Source organism: Petaurus breviceps, unplaced genomic scaffold, assembly GCF_028583685.1.
Source record: "Petaurus breviceps papuanus isolate PSGF00001 unplaced genomic scaffold, PetGlider_PUasm1.0 90808, whole genome shotgun sequence".
Taxonomy (NCBI): Eukaryota; Metazoa; Chordata; class Mammalia; order Diprotodontia; family Petauridae; genus Petaurus; species Petaurus breviceps.
In genome coordinates this window covers 18,085,084-18,112,053 of record NW_027187349.1, presented here as the reverse complement: position 1 = coordinate 18,112,053, position 26,970 = coordinate 18,085,084, and the positions used below count along the sequence as shown (strand labels likewise).

The 26,970-nt window shown below is 37.1% G+C and overlaps 2 protein-coding genes across 2 annotated transcripts; one reads left to right on the top strand and one right to left on the bottom strand.

Moving 5' to 3' along the window:
- Window positions 1-894: 894 nt before the first annotated feature.
- Window positions 895-23,494, bottom strand: DR1 (down-regulator of transcription 1). Its single transcript, XM_069070532.1, has 3 exons — window positions 22,649-23,494; window positions 10,257-10,420; window positions 895-2,987 (listed from the first exon to the last, which is right to left on the bottom strand). Exons 1-3 carry the CDS (start codon window positions 22,866-22,868, stop codon window positions 2,838-2,840), a joined length of 534 nt encoding a protein of 177 aa, XP_068926633.1. The 5' UTR covers window positions 22,869-23,494; the 3' UTR covers window positions 895-2,837.
- On the top strand, window positions 23,430-26,970 carry LOC138147894 (uncharacterized). Its single transcript, XM_069070554.1, has 4 exons — window positions 23,430-23,435; window positions 23,477-24,141; window positions 24,749-24,990; window positions 25,543-26,970. Exons 1-3 carry the CDS (start codon window positions 23,430-23,432, stop codon window positions 24,753-24,755), a joined length of 678 nt encoding a protein of 225 aa, XP_068926655.1. The 3' UTR covers window positions 24,756-24,990; window positions 25,543-26,970.

The following is a 26,970-nucleotide window of genomic DNA, read 5'->3' as shown; positions in this document are numbered from 1 at the left end:
TTTCTGATGGGAATTAATATTACTACTAAAACTATACTGAGTACATGATATTACTGCATCAATACTTGGAATAAAAGTGTTTTACTGTCATTTTTGTTTGATGTTAAACTGAAATGGACCGCATATTTATTGCAAAATGGGTAAGCTATATTCCTTGGGAAGTTTTTACTAATTATTTGAGGCTGTTAGGAAAGCACTGGGATAAATCACTGTTCTGTTACAATGCCCCTTCATACCCTCAAACACTGATAGATCCCCAAAATGGTCCTACACACACAAGATGGGAAGTACAAACTCAGAAATAATTTTGATTTTATAGAAATATAGAAATCTTTCCCAAAAGATTCTAGCAACTTCAATATGCTTGAATGCCAGGTATAAGAAAATGGTGTCCCTAAGGTTTAAAAAACAAAGCTTAAAGCAAAACACTACAAAATTTCTCTTACATAGTTGGGGACAATCCATAATAAAAATAACTACATTTATATGGTGCTTTAAGGTTTGCAAAGCACTTTATATACACCTCATTGGCTTCTCACATCTACCCATGAAGTAGGTAGTGCAAATATTATTGTCTCCATTTTACAAATAAGGAAACTGAGGCTCAGAAGTTGAGACTTGCCCAGGGTCACAAAGCTAATAATAATCGTAAACAGTAGTCGACCAAGATACATTAATTATAAAGATGCTTGCAAAAACACATTTGATGTGATTCAAGCAAACAAGGAAGCAAGGCAAACAGTGTTTGCCAAATGTGTACCTAAGTGTGCTAACCAACGTCATTCAGCAACATTTGTATCCTTTTGGCCTACGCATTTTGAAACTGGCCAAATGGTAAGGAGAAAATTTTACCTTTGTATTATATACGTATGCAATGTATTAAGTATAAAACAATTTATAAAACACATCAGAATTTTATTGCTTGAAGAATACAGCATATGAAAGCATAAGAATGTCAAAAGGAAAAGTCACAAGGATCCAAACATCATACATACCAGATGCAGTAAAATATTAACCTGAACTCTGCATCAGAAAAAAAAAAAGTGTGAAAATTATCTAAGTTAAGAAAAAGATTCACTTAAAATAGAAAGTGTAAGGATGTTACAGTACAAATTAGAAAAGCCAACACTGCATATTAACATATGATTACTCTCAACTAGCTTTACTACCTTTGGTACTTATCGATACCTTTAAAAAACCGAGTTGCTTACTCAGAGATCTTGCCCAACATACTGCATGCAATATCCATGAAATAATTCCAACTTAAAACACTCCAACAAAACTAACCTTTTCGTTGGGGGAGGAAGGATGGTGTGTTGAAAAAGGAGGATATATTTAATACTTGATAAATTTCCATTTTCTGAAAGAGCAAAATCTGATCATTAAGAAATCCAAATTCTTGTAAATCTTACATGTTCCATTTTCTAATTAAAATGGTCATATAATTTTTTTAGAATCCCAACAGTTGCCAAACAGCTATATAATTTTTTCAACTCTGCTTGAAATCCCAAAATTAAAGGATATGGATATTGACGTAAGAATTGTAGCTTTTCCTTTCTGTTCCCAAATATGAACAAGCATACTATTTCTTCAATACATCAGAATTAAACAACCATTAGTGTGCTTTACTGGAACAAAAGAAAAGCGTTTCTTTAAACTAACATTAAAAGTAACCATTAGTTTTCCCCGTGGTGCTCATCAGTCATATGGCATGCTGTCCTAACTGAAATTAAACCTGATTAATTTTTCTGCTATTAAACTCAATTAGGATTAAGAAGTCAATGATGCCATTTCAAAAGGTAACATAAAAATCTGCCTGTAACCCAGTCAGGAAAATGTTAGATGTAACTACTAAGGGAGAATTTTTTTAAAATTACTCTTTTCCTGCGAACATGCTCATTAACTTCCATTCCTCCCCACAAAGGTTTGAATATTCACCAACTCCAGTTAAACCCATGGAACCCAAGCAAATGTTTCATCAAGTTCCACCTACTCATTTTAATAATATGAACATGGTTGGACAAAGCAAGTAACACTATCAACAACAATTATTGAATTGGAGTGAAATAATAAGAATCATGACAGTCCTCAAAATAGGGCAGTCTTTGAAATGTAATAGTTTAGTTCAAGATGAATAGATGCCATAATAAAACCTTGGTTTTTACCCCTATACAAAAACAAAAACAAACAAGTGAATTTGTACAACTCCTATTTAAACATATGTCTTCCTAGCGTTGTATGTGTTTGAGTTTTTTAACAAGTGTATTTAACTGAGTATATATATTTATTACCTTTTTATTTATATATATATATATTTCCTCATTTTTAAAAGGACAAAAAATTCAGACTGTAGAACTGAACTCTTTGTTCTTTTTTAACTAACCTGATCCAATGTCTACTGCATCATTCCCACCCGCCCCACCCCGAAAAAATAATTAAAAATTCCCCATATATGATTTTTATAGTTTAGTTAAAAGGGCAAAGGAAATGCACATGTAGATTTAGAGCTTCTGTATAAATCTCAATGTATTTTTATAAACTTGTAGTTTACTGTAACACTGTTTATTGATCAAATAAAGGACTCACTGCTATCTAAAATTTCATAAACACCATTAAAAATTCAAAATTGATATGATACTGAACCTTAAATCTTCAAGAGTTCAAAGAGAGAGTTTTTACATGTATAGCACACAACAGCTGAAACTTAACAGCAGACATCCCGAGAATACCAATGGCCAGTTCACCAAGATGCATACAAAATTACAGATAAGCATTCTTTTCACTTTTTCATTGTGCAGGAAAAAAAATCGTAAGAATAAAAACTCAGCTGGTGAATTTCAGATGTCATCTTCATCATCTTCGTCCTGAGAAGATCCTGCCTGATGGGAGGCGCTGGCTGAAGCAGCGGCAGCCAGCTGTGCTTGTTGGGCCGCTTGCTGCATCTGGAGCCATTCTTGCTGAGCCAGTTCTGCTTGCTGCTGTCTAGCCTAAAGAGCCAGACCACCCCAAAAAACACTTTGGTCAAAGGCAAATATGATCAATTACAAATACAAAAGGCAGACATTTTCCAACTATTGTACAATATACAACAGAAAGACCTATTCCTCCTGTAAGAATACTTAGAAGAAAATGTAGCCTCAGAGAAATATCAAAAAGTCGTATTTTTGCAAAATGGGTCTCTGGATACCCAGGGAAGTTTCCCATGGATATCAGACAATCCTTGGCCAATGTCTTGGCTGAGGATGAAAAACAGTTTATATACATATAAGGTCCTAATATTCTTTGACTACAGTGCTTTTACTTACATGCAACACCTTGATGTCTATTCTCTCTCTACTACAATTCCTTGCTATTCATGGTTCTAAATTGTGACTGAATTTTGTAATATAAAAATTATGTGACGTAATTTAAAGTTCTTGACATGGCATTTTTGGATCTTAAAAGAGTACTACTGCATGTAAATCCAATAAATACTCAAATACTGCTCCCAAACATTAGCCTTTGTCTGCCCCTTTTCCTAGGTATCCTCAGGCTTTTGTTTCTCATCATGCTGCTTAAAGAATAAAATGATGATAAAACAAATGAGGGATGAAGAGTGTGAAATGTTAGTCAAACAGATTTTTAGGGAACCAAAAGAAAATTGAGAAGAACGGTAATGATAGAATGAGAGAGAAAAAGATACAATATGATCAAATAAAGGACTTGGGAGGAAAAATTCAGCAATTCAAAATATCTATTTGGATTGAACCATGTAAATAAGATTCATCAAGTAAAAGTAGTTATGAATATAATATTTGGTTGTCACGAGTAAGCACTAACAAACTATGCAAAAAAAATTATTCCCAATCAAAGAAATAATTTAACATTTTCCATTAGCCTGTTCAAAACTCAATCACTTCTCTTCCTTTACTTTCTAGTAAACCACCTCTTCCCCTATTTACCCCGTAAAGATGGCTAAGAAATTATAATACCTGAACCATTTCTACACAAGGAGAGGTCTCAGTAATGGTACTGGGAAGGTCAGATGTTCAGGTCATAAACAGAAAAGTTGTTTCCCTATAAGAATATCAAGAAAATGCCACACTACACAAAATTTTGTCTCTTACAATGATGAAAAAACATAACTTCCCTGAATTAAATTAATCCAAGAGATTAATTCTCTACTCAACATCCTACATTTCTCTTAATCTTTTAGGATTTTCTCATCCATATATTAATCTAAACCTCTTTTGAACCTATTTTCAGCATGTACCACATCTTGGGGTTATCAAGTCCCAATAGGTAAAAGTTATTTCCTTTTATGTGACATAAAAATATACATACATTTGAAAGCATAACAGTAGTTCAAATGTATGTATTATTTTAAAGCTTCACAAAGTACTTTATGTACATAATGTCATTTGATCCCCACAACAATCCTGAGAAATAGGTGCTATCATTATCCCCATTTTAAAGATGAGGAAATTGACAGTGAAGTGACTTGCCTACGGTCACAAAACTAATTGAGCATCTGTTATGTTAGTGTATCATTAATCACAAGTATCAAAAGAGTGGTATAGACAGTAAGTGCCACAGAAGTCATGAAGCAGGGATCACCGTGGCTTAGGAAAGTCTGGGGAAGAATCCACAAAACAAGTGGGACTTGAGTTAGACCTTGAATAATAAGCAGGATTTCACAAGTAGAAAAAGGGAAAAAACATTCCAGGAACAAAGTATGGATGGGCAAAAATATGGATGAAAATATACAAGTTGACTAGTCTTGTTGGAACAAAGTAGGGGAGGGGAGATAGGCCTTGAGAGACAGGCTGGGACCAGATTGAGGAACATCTTCATTACCACACTAAGGAATGTGGACTTTTTCCTGAATTTAATAGGAAGGCATCAAAGGCTATGGGGCATGAAAATGACATGATAAAAGCTCTTTTGAGGAAGAGCAGTCTGTTGGCAATCTGTAGAAGGGACTGAAGGGGTAGAGAAGAGACTTTACACAAGAATACTTAAAATAAGTTATTACAATCTTAGTGTTGGATGATGAAGGTTTAGGCTAGGGTAGTGGCAAATGGAAAAGGGTCTTAAGATCGCAGATGTGAAGTTGTGAACAGGACCTCAGAGGCCACTATGGGCAACTTCTTAATATTGTAAATGAGGAAAATGAACATCTGAGTGGTTAACTAGTGAGGGTCTCTAGGTAGGATTCACACCCAAGTCTTTCTGACTTAAAGTTCAGAATTCTATCCACTATGTCACCCAGCCTCTCAAGAAGTGCCAAAGACAATTTAAAGGAAGAACTGACAGGACTTGGTGATGGCTTGGGTGTGAGAAGCAAGAGACTAGAAGAAATCAGAGTTGGGAGAGAGATTTTAAGCCTGGGTGAGTAGAAAAACATTGCCACTGCAAGAAACAGGGATGATCAGAAAGGAAAATCATTTTTTGGGGGTGGAAAGAATAATTGCTAACCAAAGTTTTAGAAATGCTAGCTAGTGATTATATAGAACATCCAAAGAGAAATGGCCAAAAACCAGTCAAACACACTCTTAGGACTATAAACTACTTGACAGCAAGGAATGCCCTAGCACTATGTTCTGAATACAGCAGGCACTTAATAAATGCACTATAGTGTATAGTACAACTGGATTTAAGGGAAGAAGTTAGAATTAGAGATAAAAATTTGAGATTCAGGCATAAAAGTAATGGATGAAAACATGAGAGTGAAGGAGACAATGGAGAAAAGAACAAGGATTGGGGCGGCCAGGTAAGCACAGAGAGTAAGAGCACCAGCTTGGGAAGACCTGGGGATCTAATCCGGGCTCCAACACTTAGCACCCACCCAAAAACACCTGGCCGTGTAACCTTGAGCAAGTTACTTAACCCCAATTGCTTAGGGGCAGTCAGGTGGCTCAGCAAGTAAAGAGCACTGGCTCCAGTGTCGGGATGACCTGGGGATCAAATCTGGGCTCAGATACTTAGCACCACACCCAGAAATAACTGGCCATGAAACCTTGAGCAAGTTACTTAACCCCGATTGCTTTAAAAAAAAAAAAAAGAAAAGAACAAGGATTTAAGAATTGAGTCTTCATGCGTTGCTAAAATTAGGTAATGGGAGGAAAAGGATATAGAACAGAGGTATGAAAAGAATAAGAAATGTCATGAGGGCCAAAAAAGGCCAGTTTCAACAAGAAAATGGTCAATGATTTCAGAAAGGTCATAGATGAGGACTGAGAAAAGGAAACTGAATTTGGTGGTTCGACATGTCTAACAAACAGAAAGAGTAAACTGCTCAGTAAAGAGATAAGGGTAAAAACACATTATAAGATATTATAGAGGGAAAAGGCAGCAGATGCAAATCATACATTCTTAAAATTCTGCAGCAGAAAGAATAAAACAAATAGGAGAGTAGCTCAGATGGTCAAGAAGAGTAATGGTGATTTTGGGATGGGTCTGTGCATGGTTGAAGGCATAGGAACCATAATCCAGAGGAGAGAGAGAAGGTGCTAGAGAAAGATGTTAATCAACATCCTAGAGAAGACTGGGATGAAATTTACACCTGGGTTATATAGGAGGCAAGTGTAAATACACGGGAAACATCAAAACAAAGAGAAAAAAGATCACTCACAAGTCAGAAGCTTAATTTTACTCTTCTGAGTGAAATCCTATTTGTTTCTAGGTTTAATTATTCAATTACAAAAAGGGTATTTTACTACAATAAGTTTAATATTTCAATTTCTATAAAACAATGTGGATACTACAGTTATTCTAGCATATTTCCTTTGGTAACAGAATAACTGGGAATTCTCAAACTGTCCAAACTGTATTAAGGACAGGCAATGATAAAAAATGTTCCTATTTTAGGTATAAAAAAAACTAAAGTGCTGAGCAAAATGACATATGAATTTAGTTAAAGATTAACTACTATGGCTTACCAATAACACCATTCTAGGTACATAAAATTTCTCATTAAAATGAATAAAAATTTCAAGTACAATCATGTACTTGCACATGTTTGGAAAGAAATTCAAGCAGTCTCAAATCAGAGCAACTACTTACACAGACATTTTCCTGAGCAAATACTTTATTAAAGCATTTTTTTGACACCATAAAACAAAACCAAAAAAAAAAAAAAAAGAATTTCTTTAGTTAGGATACCAGGCCTCAAAATTCCCACCACCCAAGTGTCAATCCCATGCCAAAATCCTACTTATATACACCTTACTGTGACACAGCAGTGGCCCTGGGATCTCAAAGGCTAGGTACAATCTCTTGTAGGTTTTACATTAGGCTGGAAAAGCTTTAAGTATGAACCTGATGACTATGCATCTGTTATGTGAGTCATCAGGTGATGAACTTTTTTGGCCTTATTAACTGATAAATAACAGACAAATATGTAAAATGGCTCTCAGTTTCAGACAGTCCCTTTTTTGCTTCCACAATAAAGTGCCAGAATAAGAGACAAATGATGTTAAGAACAAGAGTTTTAAACAATCTACACGTACTAAATTTCAGATGGTATCTCAAAAAGGTATAAAGTTAGGCAGGGAAGCTAGAAAGCAGTAGAGAAAAATAGCTTTTTGTGTTTGGGTTGGGCAGAAGCTGATGGGAGACTTATACCCATAAATGATCCACTGTCTACTTTAAACTTTTTTTTATAGCAGAGAGCCTAATCTGACTACACCTTCAACCTTCTTAACTTCAATGACCTCCTCCTTCCACTATATTTCTGCCACACAAACATAAGCACTACACCTTGGACCCCCTTTCCCTTTTACAGAACTGTCCCAATTCCCAGATTCTGAAGTTCAAAATTCTACTCGCTGAACACAAACTTCTATCCTTTTGCCTCATTCAAATTAAATCTTCCATTCCCTCACAACCCCTATTTGCCTCATGAAGGAGTCAAAGTCTCCTAGTCTTCCTACTCTCTACACGCCTCTGGTTTTACCTATGTCTTATACTTGGCCTTGACCCCATGGTGTGTCACTTTAAAATTTATCCAATTACCACTCTAAAATCACATGATCCCTGACTTTCTGTTTTTTACAAACCCTCAGTCCATGGCAATTCCCACTACACACTTCTCCTGCTTTAAAAGATGCTAACTATCACTATAGAAAATCATGTAACTGAGTTGAATTCAACTGTTATAAATTTTTGGTGTATAATTTCAGCTAAATCCTTATTCCTAGTCAGCAATACTTATATTCTAATTTTACTTATTAAAATGACTGTTCTAACACTTCTCTCTTCTTCTCAAGCTCTTAATCATACTTCTATTACCTCTACACTCAAAGCAGATAATCTAACTTGTTATTTATTTCATTGACAAGTTTGAGGTCATTTGATGAGCTCCCTCAACTTTTCTCCAAATTCTCAGTAGGAGCTATCATTGTCTCTCCCTTCTCAGGAAGAGGTATACTTATCCCTTAATAATAACAATAGCTAACATTTATATAGTACTATGTGCCATGCACTGTGCTTTACAATTATTATCTCATTTAATTATCTCAATTATTATCTCCTTATAACAACCCTGGGAGGCAGGTTCTGTTATTATTCCCATTTTGCAGTTTGAAGAAACTGAGGCAGACACAAACTAAAAGACTTGCCTAGGGTACAGTTCGTACATGTCTAAGGTCAGATTTGACCTCGGGTCTTCCTGACTTCAGGACCAACATTCAATCCACTGTACCACCCAGCTGCTCCCTCACTTCCTAATCATCAAATACAGTGGCCTTTTGTCCTTGATGTCCCTGAAGAATATTCATCTTCACTGACCACTCCACTCTTTCTGGAAACATTGTCCTTTCTTGCCTTTCTCAAATACTATTCTTGTTTTTAACAGCTTCCCTAACAACCCCTCCTTGTTTTTTTCTGGCTTGACTCCTCTTCTTTACCCCTTAAAGTGTCCCTCTAAGATCCTGCCCTTGGGCTTCTTCCCTTTCTTTTACATCCTCTCCTAAAAAGTCCTATGCTATCTCCACAATTACTTAAATCTATCCCAAAATCTCCATCCTATTGCCATCATTGCAATAGCCTTCTTACGTGTATTCTCACATCAACAATCCCTACTTCAATCCATACTTCATACAACTGCTAAACCATTCTTTTTTTCTGCATATATCTGATCATATCACACTTCCTTTTAAAACCCTTTAATGCTCCTGTATAGAATAAAGGTCAAGCCTTAGCCTGGAATTCAAGGCCCTTCATAATTTGATTCTACCCTAATTACCCTGGGCTCCCTTTCACATACTGTTTCAGTTGAACCAGAGAACCTGCTGTCCTATATCCATGCACTGTACTTTCCCATCTCTGTTTCCTATGCCTGGAATGCCTTCTTGCCATATTGCTGACTTCCTATCCTATTCTTTAAAGCTGAAATTAAATATAATTGTCTTCATTAAGCTTTCCATGATCCCCCACTCCCATTAATATTGATATTTCTCTTTTGAACTCAGTACACTGTGTATATACATACTATTCTCTATCTCCTTTAACTACTGAGGCAGAGCTGTGTCTTCTCTAAACTTTGTACTACCTCCTCCCATATCCTTAGTATATGGCAGGTAACTACTGAATTCTTTTACCAATTCCCCTGGTAACCAATAGTATATATTTGTAAGACAGCTGGCCAGAAAACAGAATGCAATGCATACAGAAGTGTGGCCTCACACTTAACATTATACTCAAATCAGCAAAAGCAACTCAGGCAGATAAGAGGTTACATTAGACCTTCTCATTCAAAAGAATCTTAGAGGGAGGGGGCAAGCAGAATAAATGGAGCTGCAGCAACTCTCTTTAAAATTCAAAAAAGCCAGTCTTTTCAAAGGGTCATCAACATGGTTTAATCACAAAGAGGAAGTTATATGAGTTTCTCCTATATGTCATTAATCATATTTTACATTAATATTTTCTATCAAAGATTTTAATCATTTTATTGTACCTTAATTCATACACTATTTTCTGTGAATTGTCATTTTATATGAAAACTTCAAGGTAAATTTAACATTAAAAGATATTAATTCTAAGATTGCTATCTTAGAAAACATACACTGCAAACATTTACTAATTCTTTATAAAAGTCAAAATCTGACCAGACTCAAAATGCTAGACTCTCTCACATGATAGAAAGAGGTTCTTATGGGTGCACAGGCTTTTGCATACCCAAAACATCAAAGACTTCAAAATCTAGTAAGATTTTATAATGAACTAGAAAATCTAAATATGATTCCATGGAAAACCATAAATAGTATAACACTTACTTTGGCAAATAATTCCTGTTGTTGTCTTAGTAGTTCTTCTTCAGGAATGCCAAGGTTTTCCAAACGAGAGTTGGCCTTTCTTCTTTTTAGGGCTACTGTTTTGCATTCTTGTAAGACTTCTTTCACTTCACTGATGTAGGAGCCAAAGCCCAAACTTTCTAGTGCTGGAGGGAAAAAAACAAATGAAATTGAGCTTCTAATCCATTAAGATTAAGGGGAGGTAGTGAGAAAACAAATAGCACTTTTCCTAGGTATGGGCCATTAAGTTTCAGTTGGCCTTTTTTTTGTTTTAAATTTAATTTAATTCATTTCGGAGCTATACTAGAAATTATCTTGAAGTCTGAAACAAACATTTTACCAATATACTCAACAATAAAACAAAATCAGCTGACAGATAGGAACAGGTTTCAGTACTCAGGCTTCTATTTTTCCTTCTCCCTGACTATAATTTTTAATAAGATCAAAACATCTCCTATGAAAACTACCAATGTTAAGGATAAGTGGTTTTGGAAGCATGTTCAATCCACCTATGGTAACTCATGATTCAACGATTTAGTCACTCTCAAAGGACCCCAAAAAAGCAATTATTTATTAACTTATTTGTTAATAGTAGATTTTATGTCAATTTGCTTGAGAAGTTGGTACATGCCTTATTAAGTTTTAAATGGAGAGAATGAGAAAAAAAAAGCTTTTCTTTTGTCCAGAAGACAAGCAAGAAATTATTTTTAGCAAACCACTAAACTGCCAAATTTAATACATGCTAGTAGAAATGCCACATACATACATAGTTACCCATTTGGTTTTCCCAGATATTGGAAACTAAATAGGAAACACCACAAAAAATAATTTCAAGTGGTATAACAGGATAAATAGGCGTGAAGAAGAGGTAGGGATAAAGAATTCTAAGCTTTTATTCTTTCAGAGAGAAAAACTCTCCAAATGCATTCTTTAACCTAGAAATACACAAAGTTACAATTATTTTTTAGTTAATATTTTTTTAAAAAGAACAATTACTACTACTATCGTTTATAGAGTGCCAGGCACTGTTCAAAGTGCTTTATAATTATTACCTCATGTGATGCTCTCAACAACCTTGGGAGGTCAATATCATCTCCATTTTAAAGATGAAGATAATTTTGAGTTCCTGATGCAAAGTAAAGTAAACAGAACCAGGAGAACATTGTACACAGTAAGAGCAATACTGTATAATGATCAACTGTGAATGACAACTATTTTCAGCAATACAATGATCCAAGACAATTCCAAAGGATTAAGGATGAAAAATGTTACTCACCTCCAGAGAAAGAACTGATAAAATGTGAATGCAGATTGAAGCATACTATTTTTTACTTAACTTTTTTTATGCCTTTTTTGGGGGGAAGGGGCCCTGTGTTTTCTTTAGCAACACAGCTAATATGAAAATATGTTTTGCCTGACTGCACATTTATAACCTATATCAAAATTGCTTACTGTCTTGGGGGTAGAGGGATTTGGAACTCAAAAATTTTAAAAACAAATGTTAAAAATTATGTTTACATCTTTTGGAAAAGAAATAAAATTTTAATTACAGAAAAGTTTCAAATTCTCTCTCTTCTTCCCCCCTCATTGAGAAGGTAAGCAATTTGATATAGCTTATACATGTTCAGTCATGCAAAATATTTCCATATTAGCCATGCTGCAAAAGAAAACAGACACCCCTCCCCCCAAAAAAAGAAAGAAAAAGTCAAAAATGTATGCTTCAATATGCATTCAGACTCCATCAGCTCTTTCTCTGGAGATGGATAGCATTTTTCATTGTAAGACCTTTGGAACTGTCTTAGATCACTGTATTGCTAAGAATAGCTAAGTTGATTATCATACAATACTACTGTTACTATGTACAATGTTCTCCTGCTCACTTCATTTTGCATCAGGTCATGTAAATTTTCTCAAGTTTTTCTAAATCCATCCTTCTTGTCATTTCTTATAGCATTATAGCACTCCATCAAAAATCACATACCATAACTTGTTCAGCCATTTACCGATTGAAGTGTATCCTCAATTTCCAATTCTTTGCCACCACAAAAAGAGCTGCTATTAAATATATTTGTGCAAATAGATCCTTTTCCTTTGATCTCTTTGGTAGACAAAGGTGGTAGTTAGTGGTATTGCTAGATCAAAGGGCATGCACTGTTTTATAGCCCTTTGGGCATAGTACCAAACTGCTCTCCAGAAAGGGTGGATCAGTTCACAATTCCACCAACAGTGCATTAATGTTCCCTCCAACATCTGCCATTTTACTTTTCTGTCATGTTAGTCAATCTAATAGGTGTAAGGTCATACGTCAGAGTTGTTTAATTTGCATTTCTCTAATTAATAGTGATTTAGAGCATTTTTTTCATGTGATTACAAATAGTTCAGATTTCTTCTTCTGAAAACTGCCTCTTCATATCCTTTGACCACTTATCAGTTGAGGAATGACTCATATTCTTTAAAATTTCACTCAGTTCTATCATATTTGTGAAATGAGGCCTTTATCAAAGAAACTTGCTATAAATTTTTCCTCCAGTTTTCTTATTTCCTTCTAATCTTGGCTTCATTGGTTTTGTTTCTACAAAACTTTTAATTTAAAGTAATCAAAATTAGTCTGCGATAGTTTGTTCATTGTCTATTCTAATTCCTTCAATTCATTTTTCTTATTGCTATACTTAACATTTCTAATATACTACTGAATAGTAGTGGTGATAAGGGCATCCTTGCTCTAAGAAGATATTATTCATGTTTCTTTCATGGGTTTCTGCAGCCAAAAGAACCTCATAACCATCTAGTAATAAACATCTCCAAATATGGGTAAGCTTGTCATTAGACTACGTGTAACATACATCACCATCACCAAATATAGTATAATGGACTTGGAGTCAGGAAGGCTAGATTCAAACACTATCCAATACACTTACAAATTGTGTGACCTTGAGCTTATCAGTAACCTCTCTGGTTCTCAGGGTTCTCATCTGTAAAATGAAGGGACTGGACTTAATACCTTTTGAGGTCCTTTTCAGTTCTGAATCTATGATCCTGTAATACTCAGTCTTTTCAGCTCAGTAGAACTTGTCACAGCTTGTGTTGTTAGTGTAGTTTTCAAAAAGAGAGTAACCTCTATATCATAGAAAGACATAAATGAAAGAGTGTAATTGGGATACTTTGTAAAGATTTCCAAAAACCTGGTTTCTGGGAAAAGGAATTTGAGAATATTCCTTAGCATTCTGCTACATTCCTTTAGAAAGTCAACCTAATGTCTGAAAAAGCTTTTGAGTCTGTGACCTTTAGGATAGTTGCCAAATACACCCTTACAGATTCATATTATCATTTATGTGATGGTTTGTATGAATAACCTTAGAGATATGTGACATGCTTCTGTTGCTAATTTCTATGTTATTTCTATTGATGCAACCTGTCACAATATGCAAATGTGATTAAACTAAAAAAATTCTACTTGATATCTTTACTAATGTGAGAAAAAAAAAGAAAACACAGAAATGTTGGCCCTCATCTGAACAAAGTATTAATAGATGCCTGTTAAAACAGGAAACTTCCCTTGTCTCCCTCAGCATTATGTGAAAAACATTAAAAATAATAAATCAATAAAAGTCACTCAAATTCCTTACATTAGCATTTAAGACCTTTAACTACTCTACCCAATCCTTCAAAGACTCACCATATCTTTTGTGTTGATATGCTATTTTGATATATAAATAGTCTTACCAATGAACACTTCCCCCATAGAACCTTCCCATAAAAACAGAATTAAGGTAAACCACTTAATGCAGTGATTATACTAAGTTCTAGAGACCACATTTCAAGAAAGATAAACTGGAAGATGTCCAGAACAGGGCAATCAAGATGGTGAAAGGCATATAAGGTCATAGGGTAAACCTCAGATGGGGTTTAGTTGAAGGAATTATGGATGTTTAATTTAAGAGAAAAGATGGCTTGGCTAGGATGGGGGACATGGTAATTTGTCTTCAAATAGAATAAAGACTATCACATGAAATGGAGATTACACTTACTCTGCTTGGCTTCAGAGGACAGAACCAGGAGCAAGGAAGGGGGTGGAAGTTCAAGGGAGGCAGACATAAGCATGATGCAGACAAAAATTTAAAAAATAGGTTCTCCCTCACTGTAGATTTTCTAGAAAAGGCTAGATTGACCACATGTCAAGTATGTTGTAAAGAGGATTCTTCTTTTTGTACTAAATTGGACTAGCTTCTGAGGTCCCTCCCAACTCTTATGACTCAGTGATTGACAGTATATGAAAATCTCCATTTGCATATTTTATGATTTGTTAAAAAGAACGGTAGGATGTATGTTTTAGCTTCAGTCATCTGGAACCATTGTATTTGGACTTTTGTCTTTTATTATTATCTTCTTTTACAATAGTTAAGGTATAGAAAAATGTGTGTGTATACTCACACACACACACACACAAGGCCTGATAGGTAACAGTATCATTCAGGAAAATCCTAAGTCATGCTTCATTTCACTCCAGCTTCTCCAGCTATCTCCTTGCCCACACACAAATGCCCTTTCTTTACCCTCCTCCCACCTTTCCTGGAACCATGAACCATGACCAAATCAACTCTGGCAATTCTCTTGCATGGGGAATATAGATTTACTCTCCCATCTCACTCAAAATCTCGGTAACTTTCTAGACTAAAGTCACCTATTACCCTTTGTGTGGGATCTCCAGGGGCCATCTTTACTTTTTGTCTTTGTATTCCCATTGCTTAGTCTTTACTTTCTGTCTTTGTTTCTCTATTGCTTAGCCGTATTTGGTACTAAGTAAGCACTTAATAAATCTTTTTTTTTTGCTCTTTCTACATTATTTCATATGTCTTTCCAAATTTCTCTAGATTCTTAGTATTTGTCATAGAGGTAGGGAAAACCTGCATCAATTATTCTAATAAAAGTCTGACAGCCAAGATTTATAAATTTATGAAGAATTGACACAAATATGTTAGACTTAAGAGCCCAATAGAAAAATGGTCAAAAGGTATGCTTTTCATAGTTGGTAGTTTGGATTTCATATTCTGAAAACTATCTACTTTCTTTGACCGTGGCTCTTAGCGTGATAGATCTGAGTCAACTCTATATCCTGTATGTTGGATTTTTGTCTGAATGTTTGGTACAAGATTTTTAGCCCAACTCAAAGTTTTTCTGTTCATTTAAGGTTTAATTTGGAGATATAAAAGCTTTTTTATTAAAAGAGCATTTTGTTTTTTACAATCTCCTCTATTCCATGTCTGGTTATTATGTTTATCATGGAGCATGAGGTCTTTGAGAGTAGAGACTGTTTTGGTCTTTTATCCTTGTATTCCCAGCACCTAGGAGGAGGGCTAGCATTGGTGGCATTCAATAAATCCTTGCTGAAAAAATGGAGCTGCATATTTTAAAAACTCTGAAATTGTAACATCGTACTCATCAAGTTTGGAAAGATGATAAAAGGTAGAAAAACTAAATGCTAGAAATTCTTATGAAAAGACATACACTAATTCATTGTTGGTGGGTCTGTGAATTTGTCTAACCATTCTAGAAAACACTTTGGAATTATGCAATAGAATAAACTGTTTGTACTCTTTTATTTCATTAATCATCTGTACCCAAGTACATCAGCAACTGATCTTCAATTTAAAGTCTTAACAAGAGTTTTTTAGGGACTCTGAAAGGTTAAGTGACTTGTTCCAGAGTCACATTCCCAATTATGTGTCAGAGGTGGGACTTTAATCCAGATCTTGAATCCACGACATCTACTGCCTTATCTGATTGAGCAATGCAACTACTAGGTTTCAACCTCAAGTCTATCAATTACAGAAAGGTCCAACGTGTAACAAAATACTCCAAGCAGCACTATGTTACAGCAAAAAGATGGAAACAAATTATGTGCTTAATGACTAGAGAATGGTGTAATATACTATGGTATACAGTACTCAACTAGATCTATGAGCTCATCATTTTGGAAGTTCAACCTGTGTAATTCAACTCTTGCCCATGTCCTCTCATACTCCTTCATGTACTTTACTGTACACTAAAATTGAAATTATGGCTATCTGCCTTTAATGAATTTAGTATCTGCTATATGAGAATATGACTTATAAGGTATACAGATAAACATGATAGAAGGTAGAGTACTGAGTGCAAAGGAAAGATTTAGGCGATTATAGGAAAATCTGAAGAGGAAGAACTCATTAAGGACAATCATGAAAGGCTTCACAGAGGAGGCAGAAAACTGCAATAAAGCTTGAAGGAATAAGATTTTGACAAGCACAGAAGGTACTGGAGCTTTATAATGGTTCCTTGGTCCCAAAATTCCATCTCCTAATCCTGTCTTCACACCTTAGCAATGGTTGTCCCCATGCCTGGAATTCACTTCCTTCCTCATCTCTGCCTCTTAAAGAGTCCCTATTTCTTCAAGATTTAATTCAAGTGCTACCTTCCAGATGAAGCTTTCCTTGATCCTTGACACTCAGTCCCTCTCAAGCTACTAATCCATAATCTCTCCAAAACCACTTTACATCTATTTTTATATATGTGTGTGTGTGTGTGTGTGTGAGTACACACACACATCCATATTTATGTATATGTGTATGCATATGTTTATTTGCCCTAGTAGACAGCATCTAAGCTCTTTTGAGAGTTAAGGTAAGTTTTTCTGGGACACAGAAGACTTCTAAATAAATGCCTGCTTGGTAAATTCACCAGAAGGTTCCACTCAAATTGCAAGCAAACTTTCTTTCTCTAGTCCTTTTAGCACATCGGTACTAACTATTCAGACTATCTACTTGTTATCTGTAATTCTGGCCCATCTCCTTTTCTGGTTATACATTTCTTCAGTGATGTCTACTATGCTACTTCTTACATGCGATTTATTACTGGTAACATGCTACAACCAACTTATACCCAGTTTTTTCACTGACCTTTAGATTACCTGACATTTGATTCCTCCTATATCATGAAGTTTCGTTCACAGTCACATGAGTCTTTTATATAACAAGACTTTTCAAAAATGAAAAATAAGTTCCAAAACAGTTATCAATGAATCACAATTCACAAATATTACTAATACAATGAATTTACATACATTTTATTTTTAAAATATGGTACAGATACTAAGCTAATATTTTAAGACATTTTGCGCAATAAATGTCACTCACTACCTAAAATATAATTCCTTGGCTAAAAAAAAAAAGAACGCTTTTTACAGTGATCTATTATCTAGTAATAGTAATCATTCCAGTTTTACACAAAACTCTGGGATGTTTTAAAGTCTAAGAATAAGCAAAAAAGTAAAACCTTTAAGAATTGTAAACAAAAATAATACATCAAATTACAACAGATACACAGGAGTACAGTCAAAAAGCATACAATAATAATTACAATGTGGTATGATAGAAAAATCTCTACCTAAGCACGATATTTAACTATGTATGAGTCATTTTCATATATAATCAATGAATTCTGAAATTTGGCATAGTGGATAGAGTACCTGACCTAGAGTCAGAAAGATTCATCTTCCTGAGTCCAAATCTGGCCTCAGACACTTACTAAGCTGTTGTGACCCTGGGCAAATCACTTGACCCTATTTGCCTCAGTTTCTTCATCTGTAAAATGAGGTTGAGAAGGAAATGGCAAACTACTCCTATATCTTTGCCAAGAAAACCCCAAATGAGATCACAAAAAGTCAGACATGATAGAATGAGACTGAGCAACAAACTGACAGTTAAGCATTTTTAAAAACACATACAAAAAAGTAGTTACAGAATATGTTTAAATTGACACTTGAACTGTACCAGAGACTGCTTTAGTAAAAGAAACTCTTATGTTGGTAAATATCATCAATTGAATAACTAGTCAGTAAAACAATATACACAATGACTACCATAATGTAAAGGAAAAAAGCAGCAAAACAAAGTTAAATTCTGTGTAACTATAAGTTACAAAAAATTTTGGCCCCAGGGAAGAGAAAGATGGGAGACTGTTACTGATCTCTTTTAACCTCTACCTCTAAGGATGTATATGTTTTAGTCCACAAATTTCAACTTTCAACATAATAATAATTCAAACTTTAAACCTGCCTACTGCCCCTCACTTTAAGAGCAAGGGATAATTTGATGGACAGACAGACTGCATGCTCTATTGGTAATTCCCATACTTCCAAGAGAAAGTGCAGAATGTCACCAGAAGATCAGATGGACACCCTGTGACAAATGAATGAAAGGACATAGATCAGGGACAGCTAGGTGGCAAAGTGAATAGAGCACTGGCCCTAGAGTCAGGAGGACCTAAGTTCAAATCCAGCCTCAGACACTTGACACACTTACTAACCCTGTGACTTTGGGCAAGTCACTTAACCCCAACTGCCCTTCAAAAAGAGAAAAAAAAGGATATAAATCAGTCACAGAGAATGGGCAAGCATGGATAGTTTTCAATCTGCATCAGAGGGAGTACCCACATGAATGAAAAATCCACTGATTGTGCCCTGCAAGCTACAGACAAATCACAAGCCCCTTTGGAAAAAATAATGCCTTTGTGATTAATTTTTTAAGAATTTTAACTTTTTTTTTCCTACTAATGCAGGTAACTAGTACAATAGAGTACTGGACCTGGAGTCAGGGAGATCTGAGTTCAAATTCAACCTCAAATCCAAACTGCAAAGTGAATAGCAACAGACCTTCAGTATAACCACAGAAAAGAGCATGTGGATACAGTAGACAATCAGGGCTACAATCCTGAATCTTTAATCTTAAATAAACTTAATTTCTGTGCACTTCAGTTTCCCCATCTGTAAAATAAAGGTATTTGACTAGACTGCATCCTAAATCCTTTCAAGCTCTAAATCCTACAATTCTAAAAATACAAAACAAATAACATGTGACATCTAAAGCTCTCAAAATTATTTCAAAGTTGATTCTGAGTTGAATATAACACTTTTAAGGCAGCTAGGTAGCACACCGGATAAGGAGCCAGGTCTGGAGTCAGGAAGCCCTAACTTAAAATCCAGCCTCAGACACTTACTAGCTGTGTAACCCTGGGCAAGTCACTAAGCCTCTATTTGTTTCAGTTTACTCAACTGTAAAGTGAGGATAATAATAGCACCTACTTCTCAGGATTATTGTGAGTAACAAATAAAATGATATTTGTAAATCTTTTCTCCCCTGTACCCCCTTTACTTTTAAATTGTGCATAGGACAGGAGCAACCAAAGTTAGGGGTTTTTTTTTCCCCCAAGGCCATAAAATTTGTAATGAAGATACACAAATTCACTGAATGTTGGAGACAGAATGGGACTTAAGAGATCATCTAGTGCAACACTAATTTTACACATGAGAACAGAGACCTGAGAGGCTGTCTTCCAATAAGGCAACAAAGCAATATGCTGAAATCAAGACCAGAAAACACATTCACAGGCAAAGGTAGCAAAATGAAGCACAATCTGAGAAATTTAGAACCTTTTGTAATTAACTGTGACCTTCAAACAAAATACTGAATGTACTGTCTCTCAACTTAAGATATAAAACAACTTTTCAAAATAAAGCATACAACTGATATAAATATATTTTCACATCAGTTACTTTACAGATCTATTCAGATTAACTGTAATCCTTCCTTTTTTATCTTTTTATTTATAGTGACTGAATCCACTCTTAAATGCTTTGGTCCCATGGTTAAGAAAGTGGCAGGTGAAATGTCCAGAGGCAAAAGTCTAATCTAGTTCAATAAAGAACCCATCACTAAAAGTCTAAATTCTTCAGCAACTTAAAACCACAAGACTTGTGCAGCTTCATCTGTGTAAATGTTGCTTCTAATTGAAACAAATACGTATAATAAAGTAGGTGCTATATAAGCATCTATATTTTCATCTGCAATTCGTCCATATTTCCCAACCCTAAGTTTCCAAAGTGAAGAGACATTCTTTCTCTGTAAAAACACTAAGAACACATCTTGTAACAATTTTTTTTTAAATACCTGCAATGAAGTAGTTCCCAAATAAAGTCTATATCATTTCCAATTTCTAGGAGTGGGGAAGGGAAATAGAGATGGTGTTTTTAATAAAATGTGTTTTTACATTAAATAGCATTAACACCAAAGGGGAACAATTAATTATAGCAATCCCCATAATATCATGTAAACAGCACTGAAAGCAAGAAAATTTGTCCACAATCTCCTGCAAGTCACTAAACTTGCTTCCAAGTCTCAATTTTCTTTTATATAAAATGGTCTACCTCGAATAGCTATTATGAGACTCAAATGAGATACTGTTCTTGAAGCACTATAACTTTCAACTGTTATCATAATATCACGTTATTTGTAAAAAAAATGTTGTGTGCTTGGCACAGTGCCCAGCACTATATTAAATGTTTATTCCTTTTCCCCTTCCTCTATTATTGCTGTTTATAAATTGGTAAAAAAAATAACTGTTTTACTAGGATTCTTAATTCTTGATTCACTGGTTAGTTACAGGTATAACTATAAACTATTCAGAACTGAACACATTCTAATGTTGAACTAATATTGTTTGCTACACCAGCACTTTCAAGCTATTATGTTAACATTAAAAAAAAAAATTCTAGAATTGATTAAACTCTATCAAGAAGTTCACTTGCAATTCATTATTAGATTTTGGGAAGATCATCACTTCAAGATGTTAAAAATGTTAAAGCAGATCCCTTTGAAGTCTCTTGTATTTTTCTATGACAGGCAACGTACACAAAAGAATCTTTCCATTTTTACATGAATTGTAAAAAAATGTTTTCTGTGGGGGATAATGTAGTATAAGAAAAATGTTTCAGTAGCTGCATAATACAAAATAGCAATACTCATGTTGTTGTCTTAAGTTTGAATACCAAAAAAGCTTTTAAAAGAAAACACTTTCACGAATCTATTAAAGCAGTCAGCCAGCTTTTACTGGAGTTTAGTTCTTTCCCCCCTTTCACTTACTGAGAAGTCATGGTATATTTTGAAACTATTTTCAATATATCAAAAAGGAACTACAATGGGTCATTTAATTATTTTGTCAATATTGACTATAAAATGCCACCAATGCAGTAACAGGTACATTTATTAGCATATTACTACATCTGTACAATGCTGGAGCTCAAGTATTTTCCACATCACTGTTATAAGAAGGTTACCATATATATACATATATATATATATATGTAGCAAGTATGAAATTCAAATGGTAAAAGGCAAACTAGAAGCCCACTTAAATAAAAACAATTGTTTTGATTAACTCTGAATTTTTAAAAAGCAATAGAGACCCAAATTGGCAGGGCTGGAATTTATATCATGAAATAAGGTCATCATTTCAAATACTAAGTGGATAAAAGAAAAATGAAAAAGTGTCATATCGCCTTCTTTAAGGAGGACAACTAGTACTCACTCAGGCCCAAGACCATCATGATGTATACTAAAAGTCTCCAGAATATCTCCATCTCTTGACACTTGACAGTACCCTGCACATGATCTACTGCTAACTGATTAAGCTGTTTTAAAGTGCCGTTCATGAATGGCTGTCTGTGTAAGTCCAAGTGAGCAATTCAAGGAGGGAAGAACAGAAAAACATTTAATGTAAAAATCCTTGAAATAAACTACTATCTGCATTAAAATATTTTCTCTTTCCAGTACATAAACTGTCTGTGGGTACGCAAAAGGAACATACATCCTCTTGGAAAGTTATCTCTGCCTTTCCAACAGAAATAAAAAACTTTATTTTTCTTTAAGTATTTATGTAATGAGGAACTCCACAAAGTAGAAGACATGGTACATCTGGTTTTCATTCAAACACATCTTAGGCTGAAAATTTTTACTCTCATAAAAAAGAAAACATTTCAAGGTGTTTTCATTTGTCTTCGTATTCACTCCCCCCCCCCCCAAAAAAAAAAAAACAACTAAAGTCTTTCTGTAAAAATGATGCAATGAAGCCAGAAATCTCGTGTTCTTTTTCCAGTCGTGCTACAGTCTAGGTGTGACTGACCTGGGGCGAGCCCAGTAAATCTTGTTGCTTCACTGTACCTCTCCAGGAGCCTACTATTACTACTAATTATCTCTTCGGGATGTGTTATGGGACACGATAAATGCCTGAAATCATTAACTATCACTGTGCCGAAGCACTCCGGGGGCGCAGAACATCACGGTCTTCCTCTCAGAATACCACTGCTGCTTTTGAAAGACAAAAACGGGACAAGCTGGGGGCCCAGCTAGCTAGCTGGCTGCGCCCGTGGAGCAGGGAGCAAGCCCCCTGAAGGCAGCCGGGAGGGCTCCCTTTTCCGAGCCCGGGGCCCGCTCGGGGGCGTTCAGGGCATTGTTCGGCCGAGTTCCACCACACCGGAGCCCCCCGCGCCCTCCACCCCCGCTTACCTTGTATGACATGTTCCGGGGAGATGGTTTTCTTTTCTGATTTGTTGCAAATCTCGTTGGCCTCGGAGGAGATGAGGTGGATGAATTCAGTGCAGCAGTTCACCACCAGTTCCCGGGCATCGTTGGCCACCCGGACATTGGGGAGAGTCTCTTTGATCATCTTATTGATAGCAGCTCTGGGGATAGTGAGATCATCATCGTTGCCAGACGAAGAGGCCATCGTCTCGTCTAGACCCAACCTCCCTTCTCTAGCTCTCTCCCGGCGTTTAAAAATTCCCTGGTTCTGGTCCACTGGCCCGCAGAGACCAGAGAAGCTTCCTCACACGAGGACCCGGCCGCCTCCGGGGGCGGCGCAGCGGGGGCACGAGCCCAGGGAGAGAGTGGTGAGTGTGAGTGTGAGTGTGAGTGTGTGTGTGTGTGTGTGTGTGTGTGTGTGTGTGTGTGTGTGTGAGGGGGTTACTTGGGGACCGGGAACACGGGAGACTGAGGGAAGAGCGGAAAGAGGAGCCCGGCGTGGTGCGGAGAGTGGGGCAGCTCGGGAACCACCACCTCAGAGTCGTCTCCTCCGGGGGGCGGGCGCCGTCTCCGCCGGCCCCGTCCCCCGAGCCCTGGTGCGAGCCGGGGGCCTGGCCTGGCCGCTGCACCGGGCCGACACCCCAGGCAGGGGGCTCGGCTCTAGAGAGCCGGAGCCGCAGCCGCCTCCGCCGCCACCACCTGCTGCCGCCGCCGGCGCCACCAAACCATTCTTCGGGCACCGGCACCGACGCCGCCGACTCACAGCATGTCGGCCGCCGCGGCCGCCGCTATCGCCGGGAAGGGAACACGGAGCTAAGTCGGGCAGACGAGGAGCCGCAGCGGCGGCCGCCGTGGCCGCTTAGCCCGGATGCAGGTCGCGGAAGCTGGAGCAGCGAGAGAAGCGGCTTCTCCGGAGGCCGGGAAAAAGGGTTTGCCAGAAGCTGCTTCCGAGAGCCTTTGCGCGGCCGGAAGCGCCCGCCTCCTCCAAACTCACACTTCACTTCCGGCGGGGAAGAGCTGCTGCCGCCCTTCCCCCCGCGGGCCTTCGAGGGGGTCGGGGGTGAGAGGCTCCGACGCCCTCGAGGGCTTCAGCCACCGCTTCTGGGTCCAGTTTACCTGGACCGCTCCCAAACACCCCCTAGCCGAGGGGAGACCCCGAGGAGTGCCGGCGGCGGGAGGGCGGGCCTGACTTCTTGGTACCGAGAGCCCCCTCGGAGGAAACCCCTTGGCTGGGGTCGCGGAGGGGGCCGACCAGAATCGACCTTGGGATCGAAGGGCAGCGCTCTCCTCGGCGGCCACTCCGCCAAGCCGGATCTCGTGCCGGGCTCCTTACCCCGCTCCGCCTGGGCCGAGGGAAGGAGGGCTGGTCTGGCAGGAAGCGGAGGCGTTAGTGTGTTGGAAGAGGGGCCAGGGTTTAGGGACAGAAGGGCAGCTGGGGCATCGTGGGCCCAGAGCCTTCTTCCTGTGTCACTTCGAGGGTGAGGGGCGAAAAAATAATCCTTTTTGGTTCACCGTTGGTCGTAGGCAAGGGAACACCGAAGGGCCCCATCTGCATCCCAAAATTTCACACTGGTGTGACGGTATGGGGGAGGGGGAGCCACTAGATCTCACTTCGAGACCCTTAGGACCAGCGTGTACCTAACCTCAGTTTATTGGAAAACTTGGACTAACAGTTCTGATGTCTCCAGCTCTAAATCTGTGTTTCAGAGAATCCTCTTTGGGTCTTGATTTCCATCAGAATAGGGATTCGTGGCATTTTGATGTTGTAGATAATGGGGTCCTGGTGTAACATGCTGCTACATTCACACCAGCCATATGACCTTGCATAAGGCACTTAAAACTAAGCCTATAAATTGTAGAAGTGTCAGTCTGCCTTGATGTAGTTTCCATGCTAGAAGTTTGCCATACTGCTAAAATCACAAGTCTAGACCCAACCCCAAAATGCATATAATGGGATTTGTGCTACCTGCCTCAAGATTGTTGTTTTCAAAGCACTATATAAATGAGCTATTATTCTTCATGGTCTCTGGATAAAACTGTTTTTCACGATCTTGTGACGTGGTTGTTTTTGTTTTTTAATCTCAGGTGCTGAAGGTGACTAAGAACTAGTGGAGTTTCCCCTATGGAGAAATGGTGTGAGAATTGGAGTTGGATGTATAGTCAAGGTCACTTACAGACATTTGGCTTGCCCAGAGTGCATTTCCAAGGGCACTCTGTCTCTCTGCTTGACTATATTATGGGCATACCTTAAACAAATAATATACTGTTGAGACAAAAATGCTGGGAGAGCTGGGTAGAAGAGTAGGCAAGTCACCAGGAATCCAATGGTGAGAGACACTTAATATTTTTTTAAATAGGTGAATGTTTATTTTGTGGTAAATCTTAGTGGCATAGTGAAAATTCTCATGGAACATAGGTGCACTTTTCAAACCTTGCTTAGGGCTCACAAATGCTTTATCCTACTTCTTATTTCATGCATAGCATGATGTCATCAAATTCTCAAAATAAAGTCAGTTTTTAAAATTTAAAAACCGTTCCACACAGTGATTTGGGAGGAAAAGGTCCCCTTATTCAACAATAAGGTAATTGTTTTAATATCAAATAGGTTTTTTTAAGCAAGTTTGAGAGAGCTATTCGTTAATCCTGTTGGGTCTTTCAGTTAATCAGATAGCAAACTGAAATAGTATTGTCTCCTGAAACCACACTTCTCAACAGAATTTCATTGATGGGTTTTTGTTATGGTGAGGCAATTTGAATATTCTAGCCTCATCTCTAAGGTTGGCCATTAGCTAAGGTTAGAGAAAGGTAGTCAGCTGGGACCAGGCTTATGAATGCCTTGTTGTATAGTCATTTTTTACTCTTTATGATTTCTTTTTTAGGGTTTTCTTGAGCAAAAATACTGGAGTGATTTGCCATTCTCCAGATGAGGAAGCTGCTTGCCCAGGGTCACACAGCTTAGTAAGGGACTGAGGCCAGATATGAACTCAGGTCTTTGTGACTCCAGCCCCAGCATTCAATCTGCTCTGCCACCTACCTACCCAAGACAGACTTGGAGAACTAAATTTCCATGTAATGAATTAAGCCAAAGGAATGGCTTGGATTAGGAAGATAGAACAACAGTCGGGGTACCCTTCAACCCCAGTTTCTACACAATACCCCTACAAGCTATAAATAGTTCCTTGTCACTTTTACTGTTCAAGAATACTTTGAAGTTAATCATCCCCAGAACATACTGGGATTAAGTGATGCAGAAAGCAACTTATTTGTCTGTGATGCTGACTGTCAGAAAGAAAAAATAAAACATTTATAAAAGACAGACATTGAGTGTATTTACCCATTGAGGTAAGCACAAGGCTTTTTCCCCCAATGTCAGACTACAGGTCAAATTGGTAGAAACTAATAGTCAATCAGTCCATTCATACTAAGCAGTCAATTCATGGAGCCATCCTTCTTTCAGTGACTTGGGGGTGGTGAAATCTATCTTCCAGAAAAAATGAGGGTAACAAATTAATAGAAGAACCTTCCTGGAAAAAAAGATCATGTAGTCCAAACTATGATTATATAATAACTAAAGATTACAGACTTCAGTGCCATATCAATCAAACTACCAAGTGATTATAGAATTAGATTAAAAAATTACTTGGAGGAAAGAAAGTCAAGAATCTCAAAGGAAATAATGAAAAAAGGTATGAATGAGGTAAACATAAAGTTAGCAGATTAATAAACAATACAGTAATTGTCAGAACTATTAGCATTGGTTAAGAAACCGATGAGTGGGAAATAAAGTACTCAAGCCTGTGAAATAAACATAGTAGAGTAATATTTGATATACCCAAGAGCACAAACAAAAAAGCAAGAATACAAACTCTGCCTCAGTTTCCTCAGATGTAAAATGTGGATAATAATAGCACCTACCTCCTAAGGTTATTGTGAGGACCAAGTGAAATATTTATAAATCAGCACAGTGTCTGACACATAGTGAGCTCTTGTTTCCTTCCAGACAAGAATTGCTGAGAAAACTGGAAAGTAGTTTAGCAGAAATTAGGTTCAGACCAACCTCTTACACTACTTACCATAATCTACTCCAACTGAGTACATGATCTAAATATTAAAAAATCATTTTTTAAAAATTTAGGATAATATACAGATACTTCAAGTCCAGGGAGAAAATTCTTAAAGAATAAAATAATTTTAAGAGAGTAGGTAATTTTGAATACATAAAAATTAAAAGCTTTTGTGTAACAATTATTGCAGCTAGAATAAACTGTCAGTTGGGAAAAAATCTTCATATCAAATCAATAACAAAA

What these genes read in the sequence shown, in the direction of transcription:
- DR1 (XM_069070532.1), bottom strand. Translation starts at nt 22,868, where the DNA reads ATGGCCTCTTCGTCTGGCAACGATGATGATCTCACTATCCCCAGAGCT. An exon ending in CCCGGAACATGTCATACAAG is followed by an intron (nt 10,421 to 22,648) that starts GTAAGCGGGGGT and finishes TTTTCCCTCCAG; the next exon opens with CACTAGAAAGTTTGGGCTTT. An exon ending in AACAGGAATTATTTGCCAAA is followed by an intron (nt 2,988 to 10,256) that starts GTAAGTGTTATA and finishes CTGGCTCTTTAG; the next exon opens with GCTAGACAGCAGCAAGCAGA.